General features: G+C 46.7%; 1 protein-coding gene across 1 annotated transcript in view; it reads right to left on the bottom strand.

The window, feature by feature from the left end:
* Nucleotides 1-10,467: 10,467 nt before the first annotated feature.
* The window catches only part of LOC137528472 (E3 ubiquitin-protein ligase TRIM39-like), a 59,476-nt gene continuing 44,423 nt past the window's right edge, over nucleotides 10,468-25,520 (bottom strand). Inside the window, exon 3 of the mRNA XM_068249761.1 lies at nucleotides 10,468-10,836. Coding sequence (XP_068105862.1) covers nucleotides 10,468-10,836 — 369 coding nt within the window. The remainder of the gene's footprint in view (nucleotides 10,837-25,520) is intronic.

Below are 25,520 nucleotides of genomic sequence, written 5' to 3'. Positions count from 1 at the left end.
ATCACTGCATATACCTACCTTTTGTGTTCAGTGAATCCACCTCACTGCATATACCTACCTTCCATGAAAGAAGCAGAGGGAGCTCGTCCTCAGAAACAGCTGGGGGCAGTGTCTGGCGCCATGTATCACCACCTATGGACAGCCAGCCAACATGCCCTTCAACGTCAGCTGCTGAGGCCACCATAGTGCCCACATTTTTGATGTGTCTGCCTCAGATCGGAGTAAAGCCATCTGTTCTCTCTTTCTCCAAAAAATTGAGCCGTGGAAAGGCCAACACCCCCGTAGGGACAATTGCCTTACGAAGGCACATGGAGTAAAAGCACAAACTGCAATGGGAAGAGCACCTGAGCAAAAGCAGCACACAAAAGAAAAGCCACCCTCCTTCTCCTCTTCCTCCTTCAGGTGCATGATCTTCAGCCGCTTTCTCCCTTGCACCTTCACAGCCACCCTCCTCCACTCCGCCTCTGCCCTTGAGCGGTTCCCGCTCCTCTGCCCACAGCAGCCAGGTGTCCGTGAAGGAAATCTTTGAGCGAAAGAAGCCAATTTCTGCCAGTCACCCCCTTGCCCGGCGTCTAACAGCTGGCTTGGCGGAACTGTTAGCTCGCCAGCTGTTACCATACAAGCTGGTGGACTCTGAGGCCTTCCGTAAATGTGTGGCCATTGGGACACCGCAGTGGAAGATACCAAGCCGCGATTATTTCTCTAAAAAGGCCATACCCAAACTGTACCGTGAAGTAGAGAGGCAAGTGGTGTCATCTCTGGCACACAGCGTTGGGTCAAGGGTCCACCTGAGCACGGATGGCTTGTCTGCCAAGCACGGTCAGGGCCGCTACATTACTTACACAGCCCATTGGGTCAACCTGGTGACCGATGGCAAGCAGGGAGTACGTGGCTGCGCAGCGGAACAACTTGTTGTGACACCTCCAAGGCTTGCAGGCAGGCCTCCTGCCACCTCCTCTCCTTCTCCTCCTGCTATATCCTCTTCGCTGTCGTCCTCCTCCTTTTTGAGTGTCAGTTCAACTCTATTGGTGCTGCCATCTCCTCTCCAGCTACACAGCCCCATCTCCCCAGAGCCTATGCTGCATGCCAGGTACAGCTCTCCTGGCTGCTCTTAACAAACAGGTGGATCAGTGGCTGACGCCGCACCAGCTGGAGATCGGCAACGTGGTGTGTGACAACAACAGCAATCTCCTTTCCGCTTTCAATTTGGGAAAGCTGACACATGTACCCTGCATGGCACATGTGCTGAATCTATTCATTCAAACGTTTGTGTCAAAGTACCCAGGCTTAGCGGACGTCCTGAAGCAGGCAAGGAAGTTGTGTGGGTGATCTTACACGGCCATGGCACGCTTTGCGGACATTCACTGCTGCCCGGCAACTGCTCACTGCTGCCCGGCAACTGCTCACTGCTGCCTGGTAACTGCTCACTGCTGCCTGGCAACTGATTGCTGCTGTCTGTTAACTGCTTGCTGCTACCTGGTAACTGCTCACTGCTGCCTGGCAACTGCTCACTGCTGCTTGGTAACTGCTCACTGCTGCCTGGCAACTGATTGCTGCTGTCTGTTAACTGCTTGCTGCTGCCTGGTAACTGCTCACTGTTGCAGGGTAACTGCTCACTGTTGCAGGGTAACTGCTTACTGTTGCATGGTAACTGCATGCTGAGCTCACAGTTCAACTGCCCATGGAAAGAGCCCTAAGGCCTCTTGCACACTGCAAGCGATTCCGATTCTGTTTTTTAATCGGTTTTTACATCCGATTCATATTCCGATTTGCAGTGTGCAGGGAGAAAACTGCAAATCGGAATCTAAATTGGATGTAAAAACCGATTAAAAAGCGGAATCTGAATCGGAATCGCTTGCAGTGTGCAAGAGGCCTAAAACTGCTTGTGGAAAAAAGGCCTTAAAGGACAGGTGCGAGCTGAAAAAAAAAGAGATCTAATTACCTGTTGCTTTCTCCAGCCCCTGGCAGCCGATCTGTCCCTTGCCGCAGCTCCAGTGTCCCGGGATACCCTCCATTGCAGATGCCGACATCGCCAGGTCGGCATCTATTGCACCTTTGCAAGCGTACAGCAGCCATGCCTCTCGCCATTGCGCTTACGTGGCCTGGAGTGTTCTGCACAAGCTCAGAAGTACTGCACCTGTGAAGAACACTCCAGGCCACGTGAGCGCGATAGTGAGCAGAACAGCCACCCGCTAGTGCAGACGCAATAGATGCTGTACTAGCGATGTGGACATCTGCAACGGAGGGGACCTCAGGACACCGGATGTGCGGTGAGGGACAGATCGGCTGCCAGGAGCTGCGGCGAGGGACAGATCGGCTGCCAGGAGCTGCAGCGAGGGACAGATCGGCTGCCAGGAGCTGCGGCGAGGGACAGATCGGCTGCCAGGAGCTGCGGCGAGGGACAGATCGGCTGCCAGGAGCTGCGGCGAGAGACAGATCGGCTGCCAGGAGCTGCGGTGAGGGACAGATCGGCTGCCAGGGGCTGCGGCGAGGGACAGATCGGTTGCCAGGAGCTGCGGTGAGGGACAGATCGGTTGCCAGGAGCTGCGGTGAGGGACAGATCGGCTGCCAGGGGCTGCGGCGAGGGACAGATCGGTTGCCAGGAGCTGCGGTGAGGGACAGATCGGCTGCCAGGGGCTGCGGCGAGGGACAGATCGGTTGCCAGGGGCTGGAGATAGGAACAGGTAAGTAGATTTCATTTTATTTCAGCTCGCACCTGTCCTCTAGCCACTTCAGCCCGCAGGTGTTCTCACCTTCAGGATGGGAGCAATTTTCTCCCGTCAGTGCTCCTCCCATTCATTCCCCAATAACTTTTTCACTACTCATAATACATAAATTATCTACAGTGGTGTGAAAAACTATTTGCCCCCTTCCTGATTTCTTATTCTGTTGCATGTTTGTCACACTTAAATGTTTCTGCTCATCAAAAACCGTTAACTATTAGTCAAAGATAACATAATTGAACACAAGATGCAGTTTTATATGATGGTTTTTATTATTTAGTGAGGAAAAAAAACTCCAAATCTACATGGCCCTGTGTGAAAAAGTGATTGCCCCCCTTGTTTAAAAATAACTTAACTGTGGTTTATCACACCTGAGTTAAATTTCTGTAGTCACCCCCAGGCCTGATTACTGCCACACCTGTTTCAATCAAGAAATCACTTAAATGGGAGCCATCTGACACAGAGAAGTAGACCAAAAGCAACTCAAAAGCTAGACATCATGCCAAGATCCAAAGAAATTCAGGAACAAATGAGAACAAAAGTACTGTAATTGAGATCTATCAGTCTGGTAAAGGTTATAAAGCCATTTCTAAAGCTTTGGGACTCCAGCGAACCACAGTGAGAGCCATTATCCACAAATGGCAAAAACATGGAACAGTGATGAACCTTCCCAGGAGTGGCCGGCCGACCAAAATTACCCCAAGAGTGCAGAAAAAACTCATCCGAGAGGCCACAAAAGACCCCAGGACAACATCTAAAGAACTGCAGGCCTCACTTGCCTCAATTAAGGTCAGTGTTCACGACTCCACCATAAGAAAGAGACTGGGCAAAAACGGCCTGCATGGCAGATATCCAAGGCGCAAACCACTTTTAAGCAAAAAGAACAAAGGCTCATCTCAATTTTGCTAAAAAACATTTCAATGATTGCCAAGACTTTTGGGAAAATACCTTGTGGACCGACGAGACAAAAGTTGAACTTTTTGGAAGGTGCCTGTCCCGTTACATCTGGCATAGAAGTAACACAGCATTTCAGCAAAAGAACATCATACCAACAGTAAAATATGGTGATGGTAGTGTGATGGTCTGGGGTTGTTTTGCTGCTTCAGGACCTGGAAGGCTTGCTGTGATAGATGGAACCATGAATTCTACTGTCTACCAAAAAATCCTGAAGGAAAATGTCCGGCCATCTGTTCGTCAACTCAAGCTGAAGCGATCTTGGGTGCTGCAGCAGGACAATGACCCAAAACACACCAGCAAATCCACCTCTGAATGGCTGAAGAAAAACAAAACGAAGACTTTGGAGTGGCCTAGTCAAAGTCCTGACCTGAATCCTATTGAGATGTTGTGGCATGACCTTAAAAAAGCGGTTCATGCTAGAAAACCCTCAAATAAAGCTGAATTACAACAATTCTGCAAAGATGAGTGGGCCAAAATTCCTCCAGAGCGCTGTAAAAGACTTGTTGCAAGTAATCGCAAACGCTTGATTGCAGTTATTGCTGCTAAGGGTGGCCCAACCAGTTATTAGGTTCAGGGGGCAATTTCTTTTTCACACAGGACCATGTAGGTTTTGAGGGTTTTTTTCTCACTAAATAATAAAAACCATCATTTAAAACTGCATTTTGTGTTCAATTATGTTATCTTTGACTAATAGTTAACGGTTTTTGATGAGCAGAAACATTTAAGTGTGACAAACATGCAAAAGAATAAGAAATCAGGAAGGGGGCAAATAGTTTTTCACACCACTGTATATCTTGTTTTTTTTTGCCACAAATTAAGCTTTTTGGAGCGATACTAGTTTTCAGCAATTACTTTATTTTCTATGCATTTCATAGGCAAATACACAAAAAAAAAGAAAAAATACACTATTTCTCCAATTCCAACCCCTATAGTTTTAAAATAAGCTGTGCTACTATAAATAAAAACCACCCATTTTATTTGCCCATTAGTCCCGGCTATCACAACATTTAAACTATGTTCCTAGTACAATGTATGGCGACAATATATTATTTGGAAATAAAGGTGTAGTTTTTCTGTTTTTTTTTTTTTGTAACAATTGTAAGCCCTTATGTCCTAAAAAAACAGTAATATACCCGCATTACATACATTAAACAAAAGCTGAGTCCCAAAGGCAACTATTTATGTTTTGTTTTGTTTTTTTGGGCTTTTTTTTACTGTCTTTTTTTTCTTCATTTGTGTGCATGGTAACTGGGGTGGGTGTTGCAGGGAAGGGGGCATGAAAGGGGTTAATATTTATTTTAATATTTATTTTAATGAAAAAAATCTCTGGTGTTAAATCTCTGATATTTAATTTAAATTTCCGCCGCTAGATGGTGCTAGAAACACTCTCTGGATTACCAGGAAATGTTTTTTTTTTTTCTGTAGTTCATTCACGTACTTTATTATGAATGGACATGGCCCCTGATCGGGGTCATGTCCATTCATTACAGGCACTGCGAATGGTTCACGGAAACTTTGCTTCTCTTCCCTAATCGCCAAAATGGAAAACTGTTGGGGTGTGCAGGGCTACTGCCCTGCGACCATGTGGGTACCGCCGCTTACAATCTGGACGAGAATATTAGTCCAGTTTGCCTGTAGCCGCGCCCATCTGGACAAGAATACTCTTCTAGATAGGCTTAAGTAGTTCAGAAAGCAAAATTGTATATATATATATATATATATATATATATATATATATATATATATATATATATATAGTTACATAGTTATTTTGGTTGAAAAAAGACATACGTCCATCGAGTTCAACCAGTATAAAGTACAACACCAGCCTGCTCCCTCACATATCCCTGTTGATCCAGAGGAAGGCGAAAAAACCCTTACAAGGCATGGTCCAATTAGCCCCTAAAGGGAAAAATTCCTTCCCGACTCCAGATGGCAATCAGATAAAATCCCTAGATCAACATCATTAGGCATAACCTAGTAATTGTAGCCATGGATGTCTTTCAATGCAAGGAAAGCATCTAAGCCCCCTTTAAATGCAGGTATAGAGTTTGCCATAACGACTTCCTGTGGCAATGCATTCCACATCTTAATCACTCTTACTGTAAAGAACCCTTTCCTAAATAAATGGCTAAAACGTTTTTCCTCCATGCGCAGATCATGTCCTCTAGTCCTTTGAGAAGGCCTAGGGACGAAAAGCTCATCCGCCAAGCTATTATATTGCCCTCTGATGTATTTATACATGTTAATTAGATCTCCTCTAAGGCGTCTTTTCTCTAGACTAAATAAACCCAGTTTATCTAACCTTTCTTGGTAAGCGAGACCTTCCATCCCACGTATCAATTTTGTTGCTCGTCTCTGCACCTGCTCTAAAACTGCAATATCTTTTTTGTAATGTGGTGCCCAGAACTGAATTCCATATTCCAGATGTGGCCTTACTAGAGAGTTAAACAGGGGCAATATTATGCTAGCATCTCGAGTTTTTATTTCCCTTTTAATGCATACCAAAATTTTGTTAGCTTTAGCTGCAGCGGCTTGGCATTGAGTACGATTATTTAACTTGTTGTCGATGAGTACTCCTAAGTCCTTCTCCAAGTTTGATGTCCCCAACTGTATCCCATTTATTTTGTATGGTGCTAGACCATTGGTACGACCAAAATGCATGACTTTACATTTTTCAACATTGAATTTCATCTGCCATGTATGTGCCCATATAGCCATCCTATCCAGATCCTGTTGCAATATGACACTATCTTCCTGAGAGTTGATGATTCTGCACAATTTTGTATCATCTGCAAAAATAGCAACATTGATCACTACTGCATCTACTAGGTCATTCATAAATAAATTGAAGAGCACTGGACCCAGTACAGACCCCTGTGGGACCCCACTGCTAACAGTCTCCCATTTTGAGTACGATCCATTGACCACAACTCTTTGTTTTCTGTCCATTAGCCAGTTCCCTATCCATGCACACAGACTCTTCCCCAGTCCTTGCATCCTCAACTTTTGCACCAGACTTTTGTGGGAAACAGAGTCGAAGGCCTTTGCAAAGTCCAAGTATATCACATCTTCAGCATTCCCAATATCCATATTAGCATTCACTACCTCATAAAAGCTGAGCATGTTAGTCAAACAGGACCTGTCTTTAGTAAACCCATGTTGATGCTGAGAAATAAGATTATTTTCTACTATGAAGTCATGTATAGTATCTCTTAGTAACCCCTCAAATAGTTTGCATACAACTGATGTTAAGCTTACAGGTCTATAATTTCCTGGATCAGATTTTTTGCCCTTCTTAAATAATGGAAAAACGTGGGCTGTACGCCAATCCACTGGGACTCTGCCAGTTGCCAGAGAGTCACAAAAGATAAGATAAAGGGGTGTAGCTATAACTGAGCTTAATACCCTTAGGACCCGAGGATGCATGCCATCCGGGCCAGGTGCCTTGTCTATTTTTAATTTATTTAGTCTTGCCTTCACTTCTTCCTGTGTTAAGTATTTATTATTACAGTTAGAAGATTGAGACTCTTCTGCCTCTGTAATTTGCAACAGTGCTGTTTCCTTTGTGAAGACAGAAGCAAAGAAAGCATTTAAAGAGAAACTCCAACCAAGAATTGAACTTTTTCCCAATCAGTAGCTGATACCCCATTTTACATGAGAAAGACAATGATTTTCACAAACAGACCATCAGGGGGCGCTGTGTGACTGATTTTGTGCTGAAACCCCTCCCACAAGAGGCTCTGAAGACCGCGGTACTGCTGGCAAACTGCTACAATGTAACAATGTTCAGAGACAGGAAATAGCTGTTATTAGCTGTCTAACAGACAGAGCAGCTAGAAACAGCTAAATAACCTGCCCACAGTAACAATGTCACCATGTAATAAATGTCAGAATGTTAATCTGGGAGAGGAAAGATTTTACAATGAGCAAACACTGACTAAATCATTTATACATAATTATGGTAAAAAATGAAGCACTTTTTTTACTACATTATTTTCACTGGAGTTCCTCTTTAATAACTCTGCCTTACCTTGGTCATCCACCATTGAGTCCCCATCCTCATCCTTTAGGAGTCCTATACAGTCAACCTTTCTTTTTTTAGAGTTGATGTACTTGTAAAACTTTTTTGGGTTAGATTTGATATCCCTAGCGATTTGATTTTCAGCTTCGATCTTTGCCAGCCTAATTTCTTTTTTACAATTTTTATTGCACTCCTTATAATTGCTTAGTGCAGCCTCGGTCCCCTCCTGTTTTAGGACCTTATAGGCATTCTTTTTCCTCTTCATTTTATCCCTAACCTTTCTATTCATCCATAGAGGCCTTTTTTTTATTCCTAGACATTTTGTTTCCATATGGGATATACATACTACAATATTGATTGAGAATAAGTTTAAAAGCTTGCCATTTCCCTTCAGTGTCCTCCCCTTGTAGTACATTATCCCAGTTCACCAAACTTAGTGCCTGCCTAATTTGATTGAACTTTGCTTTTCTAAAATTCATAGTTTTAGTGGTCCTGCTGCCCCGTGTCCTATCAGTCACCAGATCAAATGTTATCATGTTGTGATCACTATTTCCCAAATGTTCTTGAACCTGCACATTTGATACATTATCTGGTCTATTAGAAATGATCAGATCCAGTAACGCATTCCCCCTAGTTGGTAACAATAGTAACAATAAATGAGGATTTCAGGATATAACGATTCAGGACAGAAACCAGGAATTGTCCCTGGAAATCACAGATAAGTAGTAATTACTGGACAATCAGCCAATCACAATCCTCTCCCTGTGATGTCACCAGTGGGTGGAGCTCTCACTTTCCCTGATTCCCCTAGATATCTTTATACAACCTCTCCATACATATAACTTAGCATGGAGGGGCTCAGTGAAGGTGGCAGTGAAGGTGTGGAGGTGTCTGATGGGGTCACACAGGGCATAAAAGGAGATCTGTCCGGCCTCATAATCCAGATATATCCTGACTCTATCACTGAGGATCCCATAAGGTAACTGGATCTCTTTATTGTCATGCATCATTGAGCACTGATTATCCCATCCCCTGCGCAAACCCCAGGACTTTTTATTACACCCAATCATTGGCTTATTGTATCCTATCCTGTCTATACTGGGGTAACACATCCCGACTCTCCAGTTATCTGATCCCCCAACATCCACTTCCCAGTAATGTCGCCCTGAGGAGAAACTCCGGCTGCTCAGCACCTGAGAACACTGAAATCTCTCTGGTGTTTCTGGGCAAGAGTTTGCGTTCCTAAAACAGAAAGAATTTGCGATAATTCAGGTTGGAGTGAGCTCGAGATGTCTCCCAGGCACCACTGCTGAATATATGCAAATTAACCATTGTACCCTTGGAAGCTAAACACACCTCCAGAACCGCTGGAATGCAATGATGTGTCAGCTTGTTAATATGTACAGAGCCATAATAATCCAACATGCATACAGACTGTTTCGGATTGTTTGATCCTCATCAGTGCATGGCATGGATTAATTTGGCTCTATGGAGTAGGGCTTGTAAATCCGAGAGGCACAGACTAACCAGCAAGCTCATGGTGACCCAGAACTCATTGGGGTGTGTGAGGGACTACAATGGTCCTAAAAGCCCCCTTACTAAGATGTTAAGAAAAACAAAAGTTTGCTTTCCTAAAACAGAAAGAATTTGCGATAATTCAGGTTGGAGTGAGCTTGAGATGTCTCCCAGGCACCACTGCTGAATATATGCAAATTAACCATTGCATATATTCAGCAGTGGTGCCTGGGAGACATCTCGAGCTTACTCCAACCTGAATTATCGCAAATTCTTTCTGTTTTAGGAAAGCAAACTTTTGTTTTTCTTAACATCTTAGTAAGGGGGCTTTTAGGACCATTGTAGTCCCTCACACACCCCAATGAGTTCTGGGTCACCATGAGCTTGCTGGTTAGTCTGTGTTTCTGGGCGACTCAGTGTTGGTGACCAGGAGGCAGCTTTCCTGTCATCTGATATATGTAGCCCATTACCAGCTGTATTTACGTCCAGTAATATGTCTGCAGGCTGTATATAGATCCCCCCAGTTACCCCAGACATGATATCAGCCAGTCCTGTGTGTAATGTGTGTGAGATAGTGATGGGAATTCCGGCTCTTCTCAGAGAATCGGCTCTTCTGAATCGGCTCCCATTAATGAGCCGGCTCTTACGGCTCTGAATCGGCTCTAAATTAAAGATCACTAGACACCACTCAGAATCGGAGTAAAAGCCCCGCCCCCATCTCCATGACAACTCCAGACTGCTAATCTGACTGGGGCAATCCCTCCTGCTACTGCTCTGCTCCGCCCCAAACACTCCTATAAGCTGCAAGAGGAGGACTACATCTCCCAGAATGCCTCAGCGCCCTTTATTACAGAGCAAAGCAGAGCTAAAAGGGGCGGCGGAGGCATCGGCTCTTCTCAGAGTGAGCATCGGCTCCTCTGATTCACTTCAAAGAGCCGGCTCTTAGAGCCGGCTCGTTCGCGAACGACCCATCACTAGTGTGAGATGCCGGGCACATCCAGATCCCCTCCATCATGGAGCTGCTTATCATGTCTGTCCTCCGTGTCACACAAGTCACCTGTGTCTGATTCCTGTAAGACAGTCAGTGGATCAGTCATGTGACACAGCTCCTCAATGTGACGCATCTTCCTGGACAGCTCCTCCTTCCTTATCTCCAGATGTCTGATGATGTCATTATACCATTGTACCCGCCTTGTGATGTCACTCAGGAGGCTCTCCTCCAGCTCCTCCAGCCGTCTCCGGAGGTCTCTAAACAGGGCAGTGACTCTCTGCTTCACCAGCTGCTTTTTCTTGTGCTTCTCTCCTGCATTCCTCCAGACTCTGGACTCTTTTTTCAGCCTTCTCTGTCTCAGCCATCAGTGTCTGCAGATCATTTCTCAGCTTCTCCTTCTTTTCCTCAGAGGCCTCATCCAGTGACATCATTGTATGTCCTACATGTCCCCCGATCACATAGCAGGACACGCAGACACAGGCAGCATCCTCAGTGCAGTAATACTCCAGGACCTTCTTATGGATGGAGCATTTCTTCTTCCCCAGGTCAGTGGTGGGAGGCAGTAAAGTGTGTCCCCCTGACCTGTCATGTTTCCTAAGGTGATCGTCACACAAGGAGGTCTCACACTGCAGACAGGAATTAGTAGAAGAGCAATGAAAATTAGGGCTAGGTTTGTACTTTGAACCACCCAACCCTACCTTGCTCATTCCCCCATCCCAAGTCCAATGGAGCCAGCATCTCACACAAGTCAGTACACCTCTCACAATTTTGTACATATGTTTTTTCATGGTACAACACTGAAGATAGGACACTGTAATATAATGATACAATGTAAAGCAGTCAGTGTACAGCTTGTATCACAGTGTAAATATTGTATGATATCTTCTCATGGGACAGCACTGCAGATGTGACACTGTGACACAATGTAAAGCAGTCAGTGTACAGCTTGTATAACAGTGTAATATTGTATGATATCTTCTCATGGGACAGCACTGAAGATGTGACGCTGTAATACAATCTAAAGCAGTCAGTGTACAGCTTGTATCACAGTGTAAATGAATGTATGATAACAGTGTAATATTGTATGATATCTTCTCATGGGACAACACTGCAGATGTGACACTGTGATACAATGTAAAGCAGTCAGTGTACAGCTTGTATAACAGTGTAAATATTGTATGATATCTTCTTATGGGACAACACTGCAGATGTGACGCTGTGATCACAGTGTCACATCTGCAGTGTTGTCCCATGAGAAGATATCATACAATATTTACACTGTGATACAAGCTGTACACTGGCTGCTTTACATTGTATCACAGTGTCACATCTGCAGTGTTGTCCCATGAGAAGATATCATACAATATTTACACTGTTATACAAGCTGTACACTGACTGCTTTACATTGTATCACAGTGTCACATCTGCAGTGTTGTCCCATGAGAAGATATCATACAATATTTACTCTGTTATACAAGCTGTACACTGACTGCTTTACATTGTATCAAAGCGTCACATCTGCAGTGCTGTCCCATGAGAAGATATCATACAATATTTACTCTGTTATTGTAACGATTGGTGTCAGCAACACAGATTTTTCTGATTATTGGTGATCTGCAGTATCACCAATAATACAGATGCTATACCTGATTATGTGGTGATCTGCAGAATCACCAATAATACTAGTATAGCTAGACAAAGGACACCCAATGTGGTATAGTGTTTTGTGCAACAGTAATCGGAGAGGTTATCTCCCGAGAGGCGGGAGATACAGACAGTACTGCAGCCAAGGATTCCCTGAGAGGCAGGGAATCGGACTGTACTGCAGCCAGTGGATACCTGAGGGGTAGGGACCACTGATTGGAGTGATATGATGCGGATTGGTCTGCAGCTAGAGATTCCTTGATGAGCAAGGAATCAGACTGTACTGCAGCCAAGGATTCCCTGAGAGGCAGGGAATCAGACTGTACTGCAGCCAGTGGACCTAGAGAGGTAGAGATCCACTGACTATGCTGCACGATGGCCTCCAGAGGAGCTGGTGACCATAGGACTGAAACAGCAGCTAGTAACCACCTGAAGAGCAGGTGTCACAGGTGTACAGTAAGGCTGTTCACCCAAGAGCTAGATGACAGCCAGAAAGGTCAGACAAGCCAAGTCGGCAACACACGGACAAAGTACAGAAGCGGAAGACTGATTCGGTATCCAGGTACAGGCAATGTTGGCAACAGATAATCAGATGGGCGGAAGTACCGAATGAGAGGACAGGAGAGTAGTCAGGAAAGCCAAAGGTCATAACAGGTAACAAATAATGTGTCACAGTCCTAGACTTAGGTGTGAGCTCCTTGGTCTCAACATCTGGGAACTAGTCTAACAGATAGGCAGTGACAATGTAGTAATCTCCTAGTCTTAGGTGTGAGGTCCTTGGTCTCAACACCCGGGAACTAGTCTAACGCATAAACTGTAGCAATGTAGTATCTCCTAGTCTTAGGTGTGAGGTCCTTGGTCTCAACACCCGGGAACTAGTCTAACACATAAACAGTAGCAAGCAATAGTACTTTAAGCTATCAATGGAATCTGACTCAGTGTGAATTCCCAGCTCCGTCTGGTTCTAACACACTGTAGGATCTGACTGAGGTCTGAGCGCTAACACGTAACTATTCGCAACAGCAGACAACTTGCAAGTGACAGGCAAGTCCTATATATACTAAAAGCGCTCCACAGCGCCGCCCCAGTCACTCAGCCAATCCAGAACATAGCTGGAGTCAGCTGATCGGCCTGATCAGCTGACTCCCCTTCTAGCAGCATAAAGCATGGGCAAGCGGCATGGCGGCTATCTCCGCGTCTCAGCCAGCGGCTGCTGCCACGCAGCAGCGTGATATTGCTTTGCCTGGTCCTTCTAGTGCACACAGATGGAGAGCTACGCGCGCACCAGCTCTCCATCTGTGTGCACTAGAAGGACCAGGCAAAGCAATATCAGCCGCTGGCTGAGACGCAGAGATAGCCACCATGCCGCTTGCCCATGCGGCGGCATCTCCGCTATTCATTACAGTTATACAAGCTGTACATAAGCTGTATACAAGTCATCTGACCAGAACAGGCACAAGACTGAATGGTAAAATTGTTAGTTTTATTCTAAAACTACATACACACAATTATACTTACAACCAACTGATAAATATATCTGTCCGGCGGAACAGATTGGGTTGATAGAAATGAGTAGAGGTGAAAAGGAAGCAGAATGTCTTAAAATACAGTTCAAAATACCTTTATTGGTAATCCAGGCAGCAATCGAAAGTCCTTGGCGAAAAGTCCAAGATGCGGCCAGAGGCCTTTGTGAGAAGTAATCCAAACAATTTGCCAGTGTCCAGCTGGCTGTCAATTGATGGTAATTTGACGTCAGATTAAAGGTATAGGACGCTGAGCTCCTGTTTCATTGTGTTTTAACCCTCACTGTTGCTGGGAGGGGTTGTGACACGTACAAGTCCAGCCTCATGAGATTTGAATAGGGACAGTTCCTGCCCCAGATACACAAAATCTGGCAGAACCCTGGTTCTGTCAATTTTCCAGCACCGATAGATCCGACAGAGACATAAGATGGATATTCATCCGCAACATAAATTTACGAATCTTCTGATACTAAACATGAGGACTATTGATGACTCATAACTAGAGATGGCCCGAACTGTTGAACTTTGGGTGGTTCGCGATCGCTTGCGAACTTTCCCGGAAGTTCGGTTCACCCCCATAGTGCACCATTAGGGTCAACTTTGACCCTATATATCACAGTCAGCAGGCCCATTGTAGCCAATTAGGCTACACTATCTCCTGGAGCCACCCCACCCCTTATATAAGGCAGGCAGCGCCGGCCACTACACTCACTCGTGTCCCTGCAGTAATTAGTGAAGTGAAAGCTGCTGGCAGACTCTCATAGGGGAAGATTAGTTAGGCTCTTGTAAGCTTGTTAGCTTCCTAAAATAGCACCCCACATACCTCCTCCTCCTCCTGTATAGTGGTGAGCATAGCTGCCTTCCAAGCAGTTGACCTGGGTTCGATTCCTGGCCAATGTATGTGAGCTGGCTTTTGACATCCTACAAATCCCTAAGCAAGCTCATTTTTCTCTTGGGTATATCACAATGGTACATGCTAGGCTGGCTTCAGCATGTAGTGTTGGTTGTATAGTGGTGAGCATAGCTGCCTTCAAAGCAGTTGACCTGGGTTTGATTCCCGGCCAATGTATGTAAGCTGGCTTTTGACATCCTACAAATCCCTGGAAGACAAGACAAGAGAGGAGGAGGAGGAGGAAGGAATGGATTACACTCCCTGATTGATGTTTGCACATGCAAGATGGTATAAAGCAGTTTAGGCCTGCAATTCAGCATTCAATGTGATTTCTGCCCTTAAAACACTGCTTTTTTTCTGGGACTTTTGATGTCTATCCCACTCAACCATGTCTCCCTCCAGGTATTAGACCCCTTGAAACATCTATTCCATCACTCTTCGGGCCGGCATAATTTTTTCTAATTTTCCAAGTTCGCCTCCCTATTGAAATCTATTGTGGTTCGCAAAAATTCGCGCGAACCGAAGTTTTGCAGAAGTTCGCGAACCCGTTTCGTGAACCGAAAATCCGAGGTTAGGGCCATCTCTACTCATAACACAGTTTTTTACGTGTAGCACCCTTTGTAGCACTGGTTCTGGAAAATCCAGTTTGTTGAAAATCTCTCAGGACCAGTGTCACGTGAAGTGCAACACACTTTGTGAATGTGGAGGACCTGGTAGTAGGGATGATCGTAAAGTGCAATTTCCGATTCCGCGGAATTCCGTCAGAGTGAAATTCCGAAACCGTTACATTCCGTCAGAATTTTGCGGAATTCCGTGGAATTCCACGTACCGGCATTAAAATTTCAGTAATGTCAATTGTAACCTCGTTTTTGATACATTGTAGGCCATGGGACCTAGTGGCTGTTCCACCGGTCTTTTTCTCTTTTTTTTGCAGCAGGAGTTGTCGCGTAAGCCATGGGACCTAGAGGTGGTTCCACAGCGGTCATTATAAGTTTGGTTTGGATCAGCAGGAGTTGTCGCGTAAGCTATGGGACCTAGAGGTGGTTCCACGGCGGTCATTATAAGTTTGGTTTGGAGCAGCAAGAGATGTTGCGTAGGCCATGGGACCTAGAGGTGGTTCCACGGCGGTCATTATAAGTTTGGTTTGGAGCAGCAGGAGTTGTCGCATAAGCCATGGGACCTAGAGGTGGTTCCACGGCGGTCATTATAAGTTTGGTTTGGAGCAGCAAGAGTTGTTGCGTAAGCCATGGGACCTAGAGGTGGTTCCACGGCGGCCATTATAAGTTTGGTTTAGATCCGCAGGAGTTGTTGCATAAGCCATGGGACCTAGAGGTGGTTCCACGGCGGTCATTATAAGTTTGGTTTGGAGCATCAAGAGTTGTTGCGTAAGCCATGGGACCTAGAGGTGGTTCCACGGCGGTCATTATAAGTTTGGTTTGGAGCAGCAGGAGTTGTCGCGTAGGCTATGGGACCTAGAGGTGGTTCCACGGCGGTCATTATAAGTTTGGTTTGGAGCAGCAGGAGTTGTCGCGTAGGCTATGGGACCTAGAGGTGGTTCCACGGCGGCTATTATAAGTTTGGTTTGGAGCAGCAGGAGTTGTCGCGTAAGCCATGGGACCTAGAGGTGGTTCCACGGCGGTCATTATAAGTTTGGTTTGGAGCAGCAGGAGTTGTCGCGTAGGCCATGGGACCTAGAGGTGGTTCCATAGCGGTCATTATAAGTTTGGTTTGGAGCAGCAGGAGTTGTCGCGTAAGCTATGAGACCTAGAGGTGGTTCCACGGCAGTCATTATAAGTTTGGTTTGGAGCAGCAGGAGTTGTCACATAGACTATGGGACCTAGAGGTGGTTCCACGGCGGTCATTATAAGTTTGGTTTGGAGCAGCAGGAGTTGTCGCGTAGGCTATGGGACCTAGAGGTGGTTCCACGGCGGTCATTATAAGTTTGGTTTGGAGCAGCAGGAGTTGTTGCGTAAGCCATGGGACCTAGAGGTGGTTCCACGGCGGTCATTATAAGTTTGGTTTGGAGCAGCAGGAGTTGTCACGTAAGCCATGGGACCTAGAGGTGGTTCCACGGCGGTCATTATAAGTTTGGTTTGGAGCAGCAGGAGTTGTCGCGTAGGCTATGGGACCTAGAGGTGGCTCCACAGCGGTCATTATAAGTTTGGTTTGGAGCAGCAGGAGTTGTCGCGTAGGCTATGGGACCTAGAGGTGGTTCCACGGCGGTCATTATAAGTTTGGTTTGGAGCAGCAGGAGTTGTCGCGTAGGCTATGGGACCTAGAGGTGGTTCCACGGCGGTCATTATAAGTTTGGTTTGGAGCAGCAGGAGTTGTTGCGTAAGCCATGGGACCTAGAGGTGGTTCCACGGCGGTCATTATAAGTTTGGTTTGGAGCAGCAGGAGTTGTCACGTAAGCCATGGGACCTAGAGGTGGTTCCACGGCGGTCATTATAAGTTTGGTTTGGAGCAGCAGGAGTTGTCGCGTAGGCTATGGGACCTAGAGGTGGCTCCACAGCGGTCATTATAAGTTTGGTTTGGAGCAGCAGGAGTTGTCGCGTAGGCTATGGGACCTAGAGGTGGTTCCACGGCGGTCATTATAAGTTTGGTTTGGAGCAGCAGGAGTTGTCACGTAAGCCATGGGACCTAGAGGTGGTTCCACGGCGGTCATTATAAGTTTGGTTTGGAGCAGCAGGAGTTGTCACGTAAGCCATGGGACCTAGAGGTGGTTCCACGGCTGTCATTACAATTACAATTGGTGCTGAAATAATTCCGATTTTCATGCAGAAATCCTGTTGGTTGGTTTTTGTTAAGCCTCTAATTGGTGCTGAAATTCCGATTTTCATGCAGAAATCTTGTTGTTTTCACTGTAAGCTTCTTCTAGGGTCTTCCTTGTGATTGGCTTTAAAAAATCCGCATTCCGACGGAATTACGCATAGCAATTCCGGAATTCCTTCGGAACGCTATAGCAATTCCGTTCCGATGCAAAATTGCCAATTTCCGACAGGAATCACGGAAAGCGGAATTCTGCGGAATGCGGTGAGAATCCCTACCTGGTAGCTTTGTAACACTGGAAATATGACAAATAAAGAAGGTTATGGATTATTATAGACATGTAAGGATTACTGTAGGGTCATCTGTTCTCTGGGCTTAACCAGCAACCATATGACAACCCCTGCTGAGAATGAACCCAAAATGTCTGAGACTAGGTACCTTAAATTGGATTTGTCAAACTCATATCTGACCTGATCTGATGGATGGGACTAAAAACCTTCCAGAGGGTCCCATTTGGCTAGTAAAACAGCTTTTTACACGTGGGTGATAGGTTCCGTAAATTACAAATTGTCAGTGATTGCAGAGTCAGGGAGAAGGGGGGGGGGGGTGGTTGATTTAAAAAAATGTCATTTTGGTATTTGCAATGAAAGTTTGTGACTCAAATGGGACATTCATGGTTTTCTCAGGAGCATCGACTGAGTCACAAGGAGTCTTATGATTCATCCTGAATTATGTGGATAAATTCAAGCATTCACAGCAGAGATCTCACAACCTAAACCCTCGCCAAGCCGGACACGTCCAAACCGGGGTACGGGCTGAATGATCTTACAGGGGTACCCCGACACAGGACATGACTGGGGGGATGTGACCTACCTGACAACTGACTTTAAAGAGAATCTGTAACAAAACAAACATCTCCTATGGGGTATTTACCTCAGGAGGGGAAGCCACTGGATACTAATGAGACTCCTTCCGTCCTTCTAAGCCTCAGGGATCCAGTGCTGTCTACCCCGAAAACACAGGATGTTGGCTGTAGACCAGAGGTCAGGAACCTTTTTGGCTGAGAGAGCCATAAACGCCAAATATTTTAAAATGTAATTCTGTGAGAGCCATACAATATGTTTCAAACTGGCACAGTGTGCATGCGCAGCATAGGGCCGTCCCTGTTGCTATGGTGATGTGTATACAGTTGATTCGCCGGACAGCGGAAGTGTCAGACACGTCTTCAACTTGTCTTGGGTTTCAGCAACATCAGCAATTTCCCCGAGAGCCAGACAGGAGAAATACTGACTAACAGCTTGTACAATTAGCTAGCTGACTTAGGGGTAGATTCACTTTGTAGGACGAGATCCCTGAATTTTGGCCCAGTAGGCTGCTTGTAAAGTGACAGACAGCTTATTGGGCCAATCAAAGTGCGGGGATTTTGTCCTACAAAGTCACTGGACCTGACGGAATCCAGGGTTGGACAATTGGAGTGGCCGTTAGTTTGGGGGGGGGGGGGGGGGAGAAGGGGGGAGTACGTTAGTAGTGCATGCCACAGCAGCGTGCCTACTTTGAACATTTTACTTGCGCTGTCACACTAAGCTGTGATGCTTGAGCCGTGTAGCTTAGTGAATCAACCCCTACTGATTTGTATGTAAGCCAGATGTAGCCATCAAGAGAGCCACATCTGCCTCCCGAGCCATAGGTTCCCCATACCTCCCAACTTTTTGAGATGAGAAAGAGGGACATTTAAGCCACACCCCTGATCACGCCCCCATCACACCCCCTAGTCATGCATACCATAAATATTTTAATAGAAAAATATTTTGTTTTATAATCAAACCACACTGGTTCTTTCTATCCTGGTTCATTTTCCTTCATGTTAACATTTTAAAATTAGTAATATATCAATTTAAAGGATGGAAATAAGGGTTAGAGTCAATCAAACACTTTTTTTAGTAGAGAAATATATATATTTACATAGAAAGAGGGACAAAGTCCTGAAAGAGGGACAAATGAGGAGGAAAGAGGGACAGAGGGTGAGGGCTCCGAAAGAGGGACAGTTGGGAGCTATGGGTTCCCTACCCCTGCTGTAGTGGCTGCAATATTTACCTACCGCGATCCTGTGCAGGTATAGTAACGGCTTTCCGGCTCATATCTGCTTGAGCCAGATCGGAAAGCCTCTACTGCGCTTGCACAGGATTGCGGTAGGTAAGTGTTTACCTTGCCAGTGTTTGGGGGTTGTTAGTGCTGGATCCCAGAGGGTGAGGAGGATAAGGGGGGGGGGGGGGGACGGGACATCATTACGATCCAGAGGCTTTCCCCTCCTGAGGTAAGTATATCATCACCGGGAAGGGGGGGGGGGGGGGGGGGAGTTGTTGCAGATTATTTTCTTTAAAGTGAACCTCAGATAAATGAATAGGCTGAATAGGCTTCCTCCAGCCCTGTGATGTGGGTGGGGTCTCTCACCATCCTCTTCTGTTGTTCCGTTCTCTCGCTATGTCACCTGGTAATCTGGCCGGCTGTGATCTTCTGCACATGCACGGCTCGGCCACACACATGTCCCCTGTCGCTCTCCTGCAGCCGGGAGCGTTCTGCATCTGCCCAGTAGTACTGTGCTAGGACAGAATGCTCCCAGGTGCAAGAGCGCAATGGGGGTGCGCGTGGCTGAGCCGTGCATGTGCAGAAGAGGACGACTGCCCACAACTGGCCAGATTACCAGGTCAGATAGTGGCAGAACAGAGCAGACGGAGAGGACCCCACCCACCTCATGGGGCTGGAGGAAACCCCAGGTAAGTATAAATACAGCCTACTCATTCATCTCAGGTGCCCTTTAAGAATCAACATGTGCAAATTTTCGCATGGAATTTTTACTATTTCCCTATGCCTTGTGAGTGCAAACATGTGCACTGCATTTTTAAAGCTATAACTTCCCTACCCTGTATTTTCTGTGGTGCCCCCAGTATATATAGCCATGTATATGTGCCCCCAGTATATATAGCCATGTATAGGTGCCCCCAGTATAGATAGCCATGTATAGATGCCCCCAGTATAGGTAGTCAAGTAAGGGGCCCCCAATATATATATCCATGTATATGTGCCCCCAGTATATATAGCCATGTATAGGTGCCCCCAGTATAGATAGCCATGTATAGGTGCCCCAGTATAGGTAGTCAAGCAAGGGGCCCCCAGTATATATAGCCATGTATATGTGCCCCCAGTATATATAGCCATGTATACGTGCCCCCAGTATAGATAGCCATGTATAGGTGCCCCCAGTATAGGTAGCCAGGTATAGGTGCCCCCAGTATATATAGCCATGTATAGTTGCCCCCAGTATATATAGCCAGGTAAAGGTGCCTCAAGTATAGGTAGTCAAGCAAGGGGCCCCCAGTATATATAGCCATGTATAGGTGCCCTTAGTATAGATAGCCAACTATAAGTGCCACCAGTATAGATAGTCAAGTATAGGTTTCCCCAGAATAGATAGCCAGGTATAGGTACCCCCAATATAGCTAGCAAGGTATAGGTGCCCCCAGTATAGGTTAGCCAGGTATACTGTAGAAGCATCCAGTATAGGTTAGCCATGTATAGTTACCCCAATATAAAATATCCAGGTAGGTGCCCCCAGCCAGCCTGTCCCCCCTCCCTCCTCGACCTCCATTTGTTTACCTTCTCGAAACAAGCAGCAGCCGCCTCCTGTAGGGCAGTCTCCTGAACCCTCTCGCTTGGCTACTAGACCTCTGATCAGCAGCGAGTGCAGCGCCGCAGTGAAGAATGGTTGCCCTGGTAATGATGCATAAACCAGATGTAAATACCAGTGGTGCTCATCAGAGCTAGGATATCCGAGGTACTCGGATATCCTAGCTCTTTTTTCACTATTCGAGCTCGAATACCGAGCTCGAATAGTATTAGCTATCCGGGCTGTGCTATCCAAGCGCACTCGGATAGCAAGCAGCTATCCGGAGATATCCTAGCTATCCGAGCTCGGATAGCGTCACGAGCTCAGATAGCGTCACGACAGACGTCACCTCGAGTCCTCACAAGAGAATCAGAGGGCTCCCAGCCCTCTGACTGCAGCCAATCACAGAGGGGGAGCCCGGCCAAGCCCCCCTCTATAAATAGTGGACGCCATCTTGCCTCACTCGTCCTGCTTGCGACTTACTGACTGATTGTACTGAGAGACTGCTCCAGTGCTTTTTGTCTGTGTGCAAGTGCATTTATATTGTTCTAAACCTAACGTTTTTACACTCCAACACTTGATATTCAACTGTATTGCTTTGTATTGTAGATAGATTGTATTTTAGGCAGTTTAGTTTGTGTGATTACTAGGGACTAGGGAGGGAAGCTGTCACTGGTGCTGCAGCTGCAGCCAGCAGCTAGGCCCTGTGCCTAGGCAAGGCAGCCTGCCCTGCTCTGTGCTCTAGTCTCTACCTTACCTGTGCTCTCACCTGTCCTACTCTACTCCTGTACTACTACTTCTGTGTTAGATAGATTATTGTACTATTTTGTAGTTAACAAGGCCCAGCTTTACTGCTATACCTGTCCTGCTGTATCTGCTCTCTGTGATCTAGTCACACCTGTTCTATTATTTAGCTAGATTCTTCTATTGTTTAGTTAGTAGTCTTGTAGTGTACTGTACTCTAGTCTGTGTATAGGGACCGTCCGTCACCGCGTTACCTAGGGTCTTTGTGTGCGCAGTGCACGTCTGCGCTGTCCGCACCCTCTCGTTAGTGCTACACCCGTCCTATTGTTTATATATTCATTCTATTGTGTATTTGCTGACTTGTACTGTACTGTAGTCTGTGTATAGGGACACTGTCAGTCAGCGTCAGCTAGGGTCTTTGTGTGCGCAGTGCACGTCTGCGCTGTCCGCACCCTCTCGTTAGTGCTACACCCATCCTATTTTTTTTCTATTACTTCTGTTGTGTATTTGCTGACTTGTACTGTACTGTAGTCTGTGTATAGAGACACCGTCAGTCAGCGTCAGCTAGGGTCTTTGTGTGCGCAGTGCGCACTCTCTCGTTAGCGCTACACCGATCTCTGCTGTAGTGTACACCTGTCCGTCACCTCACACACCCACCACCACCAGTCCCACCCCATTAAAGTACCTCACTTGTCCCACCCGCCTTTACATACATAAGTTTTTTTTTTCATTTGTATAATATTAAAAATATACGATGTCTGGCACTGGCAGCCCCGGTTTGGGCAGGGGCAGCAAGGGCATCGCCAAGAGAGGAGGTCGTGGGCGTGGCAGCCGTGCCACCGTCGCGTGCGTCAGCTGAACGGCTTGCTGGCATGGGCCATGTGCTCCCAACTCCTGCCTTATTCTCTTGTGCAGGAGGGGAGCGACATGTGTGCGCTCCAGATTTGTGCAGCCCCCGATTGGCCAATCCCCAGCCGACATTATTTTGCACGCACGGCCATCCCTGCACTTCACCGCTCTGTGATGGCCAATGTCGGGAGAGGGCTGGATCACGCGGTGGGTCAACGGGTCCACGTCACCATGGACTCGTGGAGCAGCCGGTTTGGGACAGGCCGCTATCTGTCCTTCACCGCGCATTGGGTCAGCTTGGTGGAAGGGGGTGAGGAGGGGGGAGCAGCATCGGGCACTGTCAGAGCAGCAGCACCAACAACGCAGTGGGTGGTGCCACCCCGCAGGGTCAGGGGAACTGCAGCAGGTTCCTCTGATCCGCTTCCATCCTCCGGCACACCAGCCCAACCCCCCCGCCTCAGCAGCAGCGTGAAGCCCCGCCACTGCCAAGCACTGCTGGAATTGGTCAGCTTGGGGAAGACCAAACTGACGGCGAACCACGTCCTGGCCAAACTCCGAGAGCAGGAGAGGAATTGGCTGACCCCCAGAGGCCTCAGAGTCGGTGAGCTGGTGTCCGACAATGGGGCAAACCTTGTTGCTGCCATCAACAAGGGAGACCTGACCCACATCCCCTGCCTGGCGCACGTCCTGAACCTGGTAGTCCAAAAGTTCCTGCGGACCTACCGGGGATGGACCGACTCCTTGAGGCAGCAAGGAAGGTTGTGCGTCATTTCCGGCACTCGCCTGCAGCCGTGGCTAGCCTGGAAGAGGTGCAGAAGGAGCTGCACCTGCCACAGCACCGGCTCATGCTCGATGTTCCAACTCGCTGGAACTCCACCCTGGCGATGTTGGAGCGTCTGGTTCAACAGAGGCAGGCTGTCAGCCAGTACGTTGCACAAGCAACAGTTGCCTCCCTCATTGCAACTGGGCGTGCCGCCACCAATCTCCATCATCTCCACGGAGGACTGGGGGCACATGCAGCAGGTGTGCTCAGTCCTGGCACCCACCAGAAGTGGGCTTTAAATTGCTTCTAAAACGTTTTTCAGGGTACATGAGGCATGTAGCATCATGGTTTTTTTTAAAGGGAAACGCTAATAGATTATGTGGGGACTTAAATCCCCCCCCCCCCAAAAAAAAAATTGGCTGTCAATTAACATCAGGACTAGGTTCCAGACAGCGGTTGTGCAGCCCACATTGTGTCCAAAGTCCAACCGCACAACTGGGACATGACAGTTTTTAGCCAAGACCAGTGCTGGGCCGAAATTACGCATGAGCGTAATTACGCATCGTAATTCAATGTAAATTTACGCGTAAGCGTTACGCGTAACTTACGGTCTTACGCGTAATTATTTACGCGTAAGACCGTAAGTGGTATCGTAATTACACTGTCTACCGTAATTGCTAGGCATGCGTAATTTTACGAACACTTACGCGTAATTTTACGCGTAATTACTAACGTAAAATCTCCCATTTTCTAAGAGTAGCCAATCAGTCAACATCCTAAGCAACCAATAGTATCTTCTCCCGCCCTTCAGTATAAGCGTACGTTTTGACGCATACGAATGATATGTACGCAATAACTGTCACATTGACGGCTATTGCGTACATATCGTCCGCATGCGTCAAAAAATACGCATTAATGGGTATTACGGCACTACGCGTAACATCGTAGTGTAAGCGCCTTCATTACGGTATCCTTACGCGTAATTGCGTAAGTTTACGCGTAATTACAGTGATGTACCGTAGATAATTTCCTACGCCGTAACCGTAATTGCGTAATGCGTAATAGCGTAAAATTACGCGTAATGATCCGTAAGCGTAGATTTTTCCATTACGAGCAGCACTGGCCAAGACACCTCCCAAAAAATTACGCAACAATTGTGTTTTGGGTTAAATATAGGTGGTATCAGTGGCCTGTGGCACCCTGGCCTGGTGGTGGGAGCTGCACAGGCAGCAGGAACAGGGCAATGCAGCAGCAACAGGTGTAACCAGTGCTGCTCATCAGGATTCCTGATATCCGAGTAGACCCGGATATCCAAACTTTTTAGGCCTATCTGACCGGATCCAGATTCCAGATAGCTGGGCCCAAATTCGGAATGCAAACCACGGATAGTTGGTCGCATGCCCGGATATCCGCGGATATCATGTGGATATCCAGATCCGGGTACTGTTACCATGGTGATGACGTCCATGACGTCATTCAGTCAATCAGAGGGCTCCCAGCCTAAGCCCAAGCAACCAATCACAGAGGGGAACCTTGGCCAGTCCCTCCTGTATACATACCTCCCAACTTTTTGAGATGAGAAAGAGGGACACTTAAGCCCCGCCCCTGCCACACCCCTGATCACACCCACGTCACGCCCCTAGTCACGCATATCAAACAGATTTCATAAGAAAAATATGTTGTTTTCTAATTCAAACCACACTGGTCCTTTTTATCCTGGTTCATTTTCCTTCATATTAACATTTTAAAAATTAGTAATATATCAATTAAAAGGGGAATAAAGTTTAGAATCAATCAAACACATTTTTTAGGAGACAAAGTCCTGAAAGAGGGACAAATGAAGAGGAAAGAGGGACAGAGGGACAGTTGGGAGCTATGTGTATAAAAGGAGGGGGCCATGATGAGAATCTCATCCTTGCTTGACTGACACTGAGAGAGACACTCCAGTGTGTTTGGCTGAAGCAAGCGCATCATCTGAGTGATAAACCCAGCGTTTTTACACTTAAACACCTTCTGTACTCTATTGTTTTACTGTGTTGTAGTTAGCTAGTCTGTGTATAGTTTGTTAGTGTCAGTCTGTCAGTCAGTCTTTCAGCTGCAGCAGCTGCCTGTGCCTGCTAGTTAGGTCCTGTGTCTGTGTCTGTGTGTTGCTGCTGTGTGTGCACACAGTCCAGGCTCCTTGCTGCTGGCTGGCCTGCTATTAGCCTTAGTAGTTAGGTAGTTAGTATTACTGTGTTATATATATTGTGTAGTTAGTGCAGTGCTATTAGTTGTTGTTAGAGAGTGAGAGTAGTACTGTGTTCGCTGCTACTGCAGATTATTGCAGTGCTGCTGTGCTGCTGACTGAGCAGTGTCAGTGTATCTTGTTGTACTCTGCTGTCTGTCACTCCGTGCTGATTCACAGTTCAAGCCCGCCGCCGCGAATAAAGTACAAGTACCCCACACACATCATCTGTGACGTC

Source organism: Hyperolius riggenbachi, chromosome 8 (assembly GCF_040937935.1).
Source record: "Hyperolius riggenbachi isolate aHypRig1 chromosome 8, aHypRig1.pri, whole genome shotgun sequence".
Lineage (NCBI taxonomy): Eukaryota > Metazoa > Chordata > Amphibia > Anura > Hyperoliidae > Hyperolius > Hyperolius riggenbachi.
This window is presented reverse-complemented; position numbering and strand designations above follow the sequence as displayed.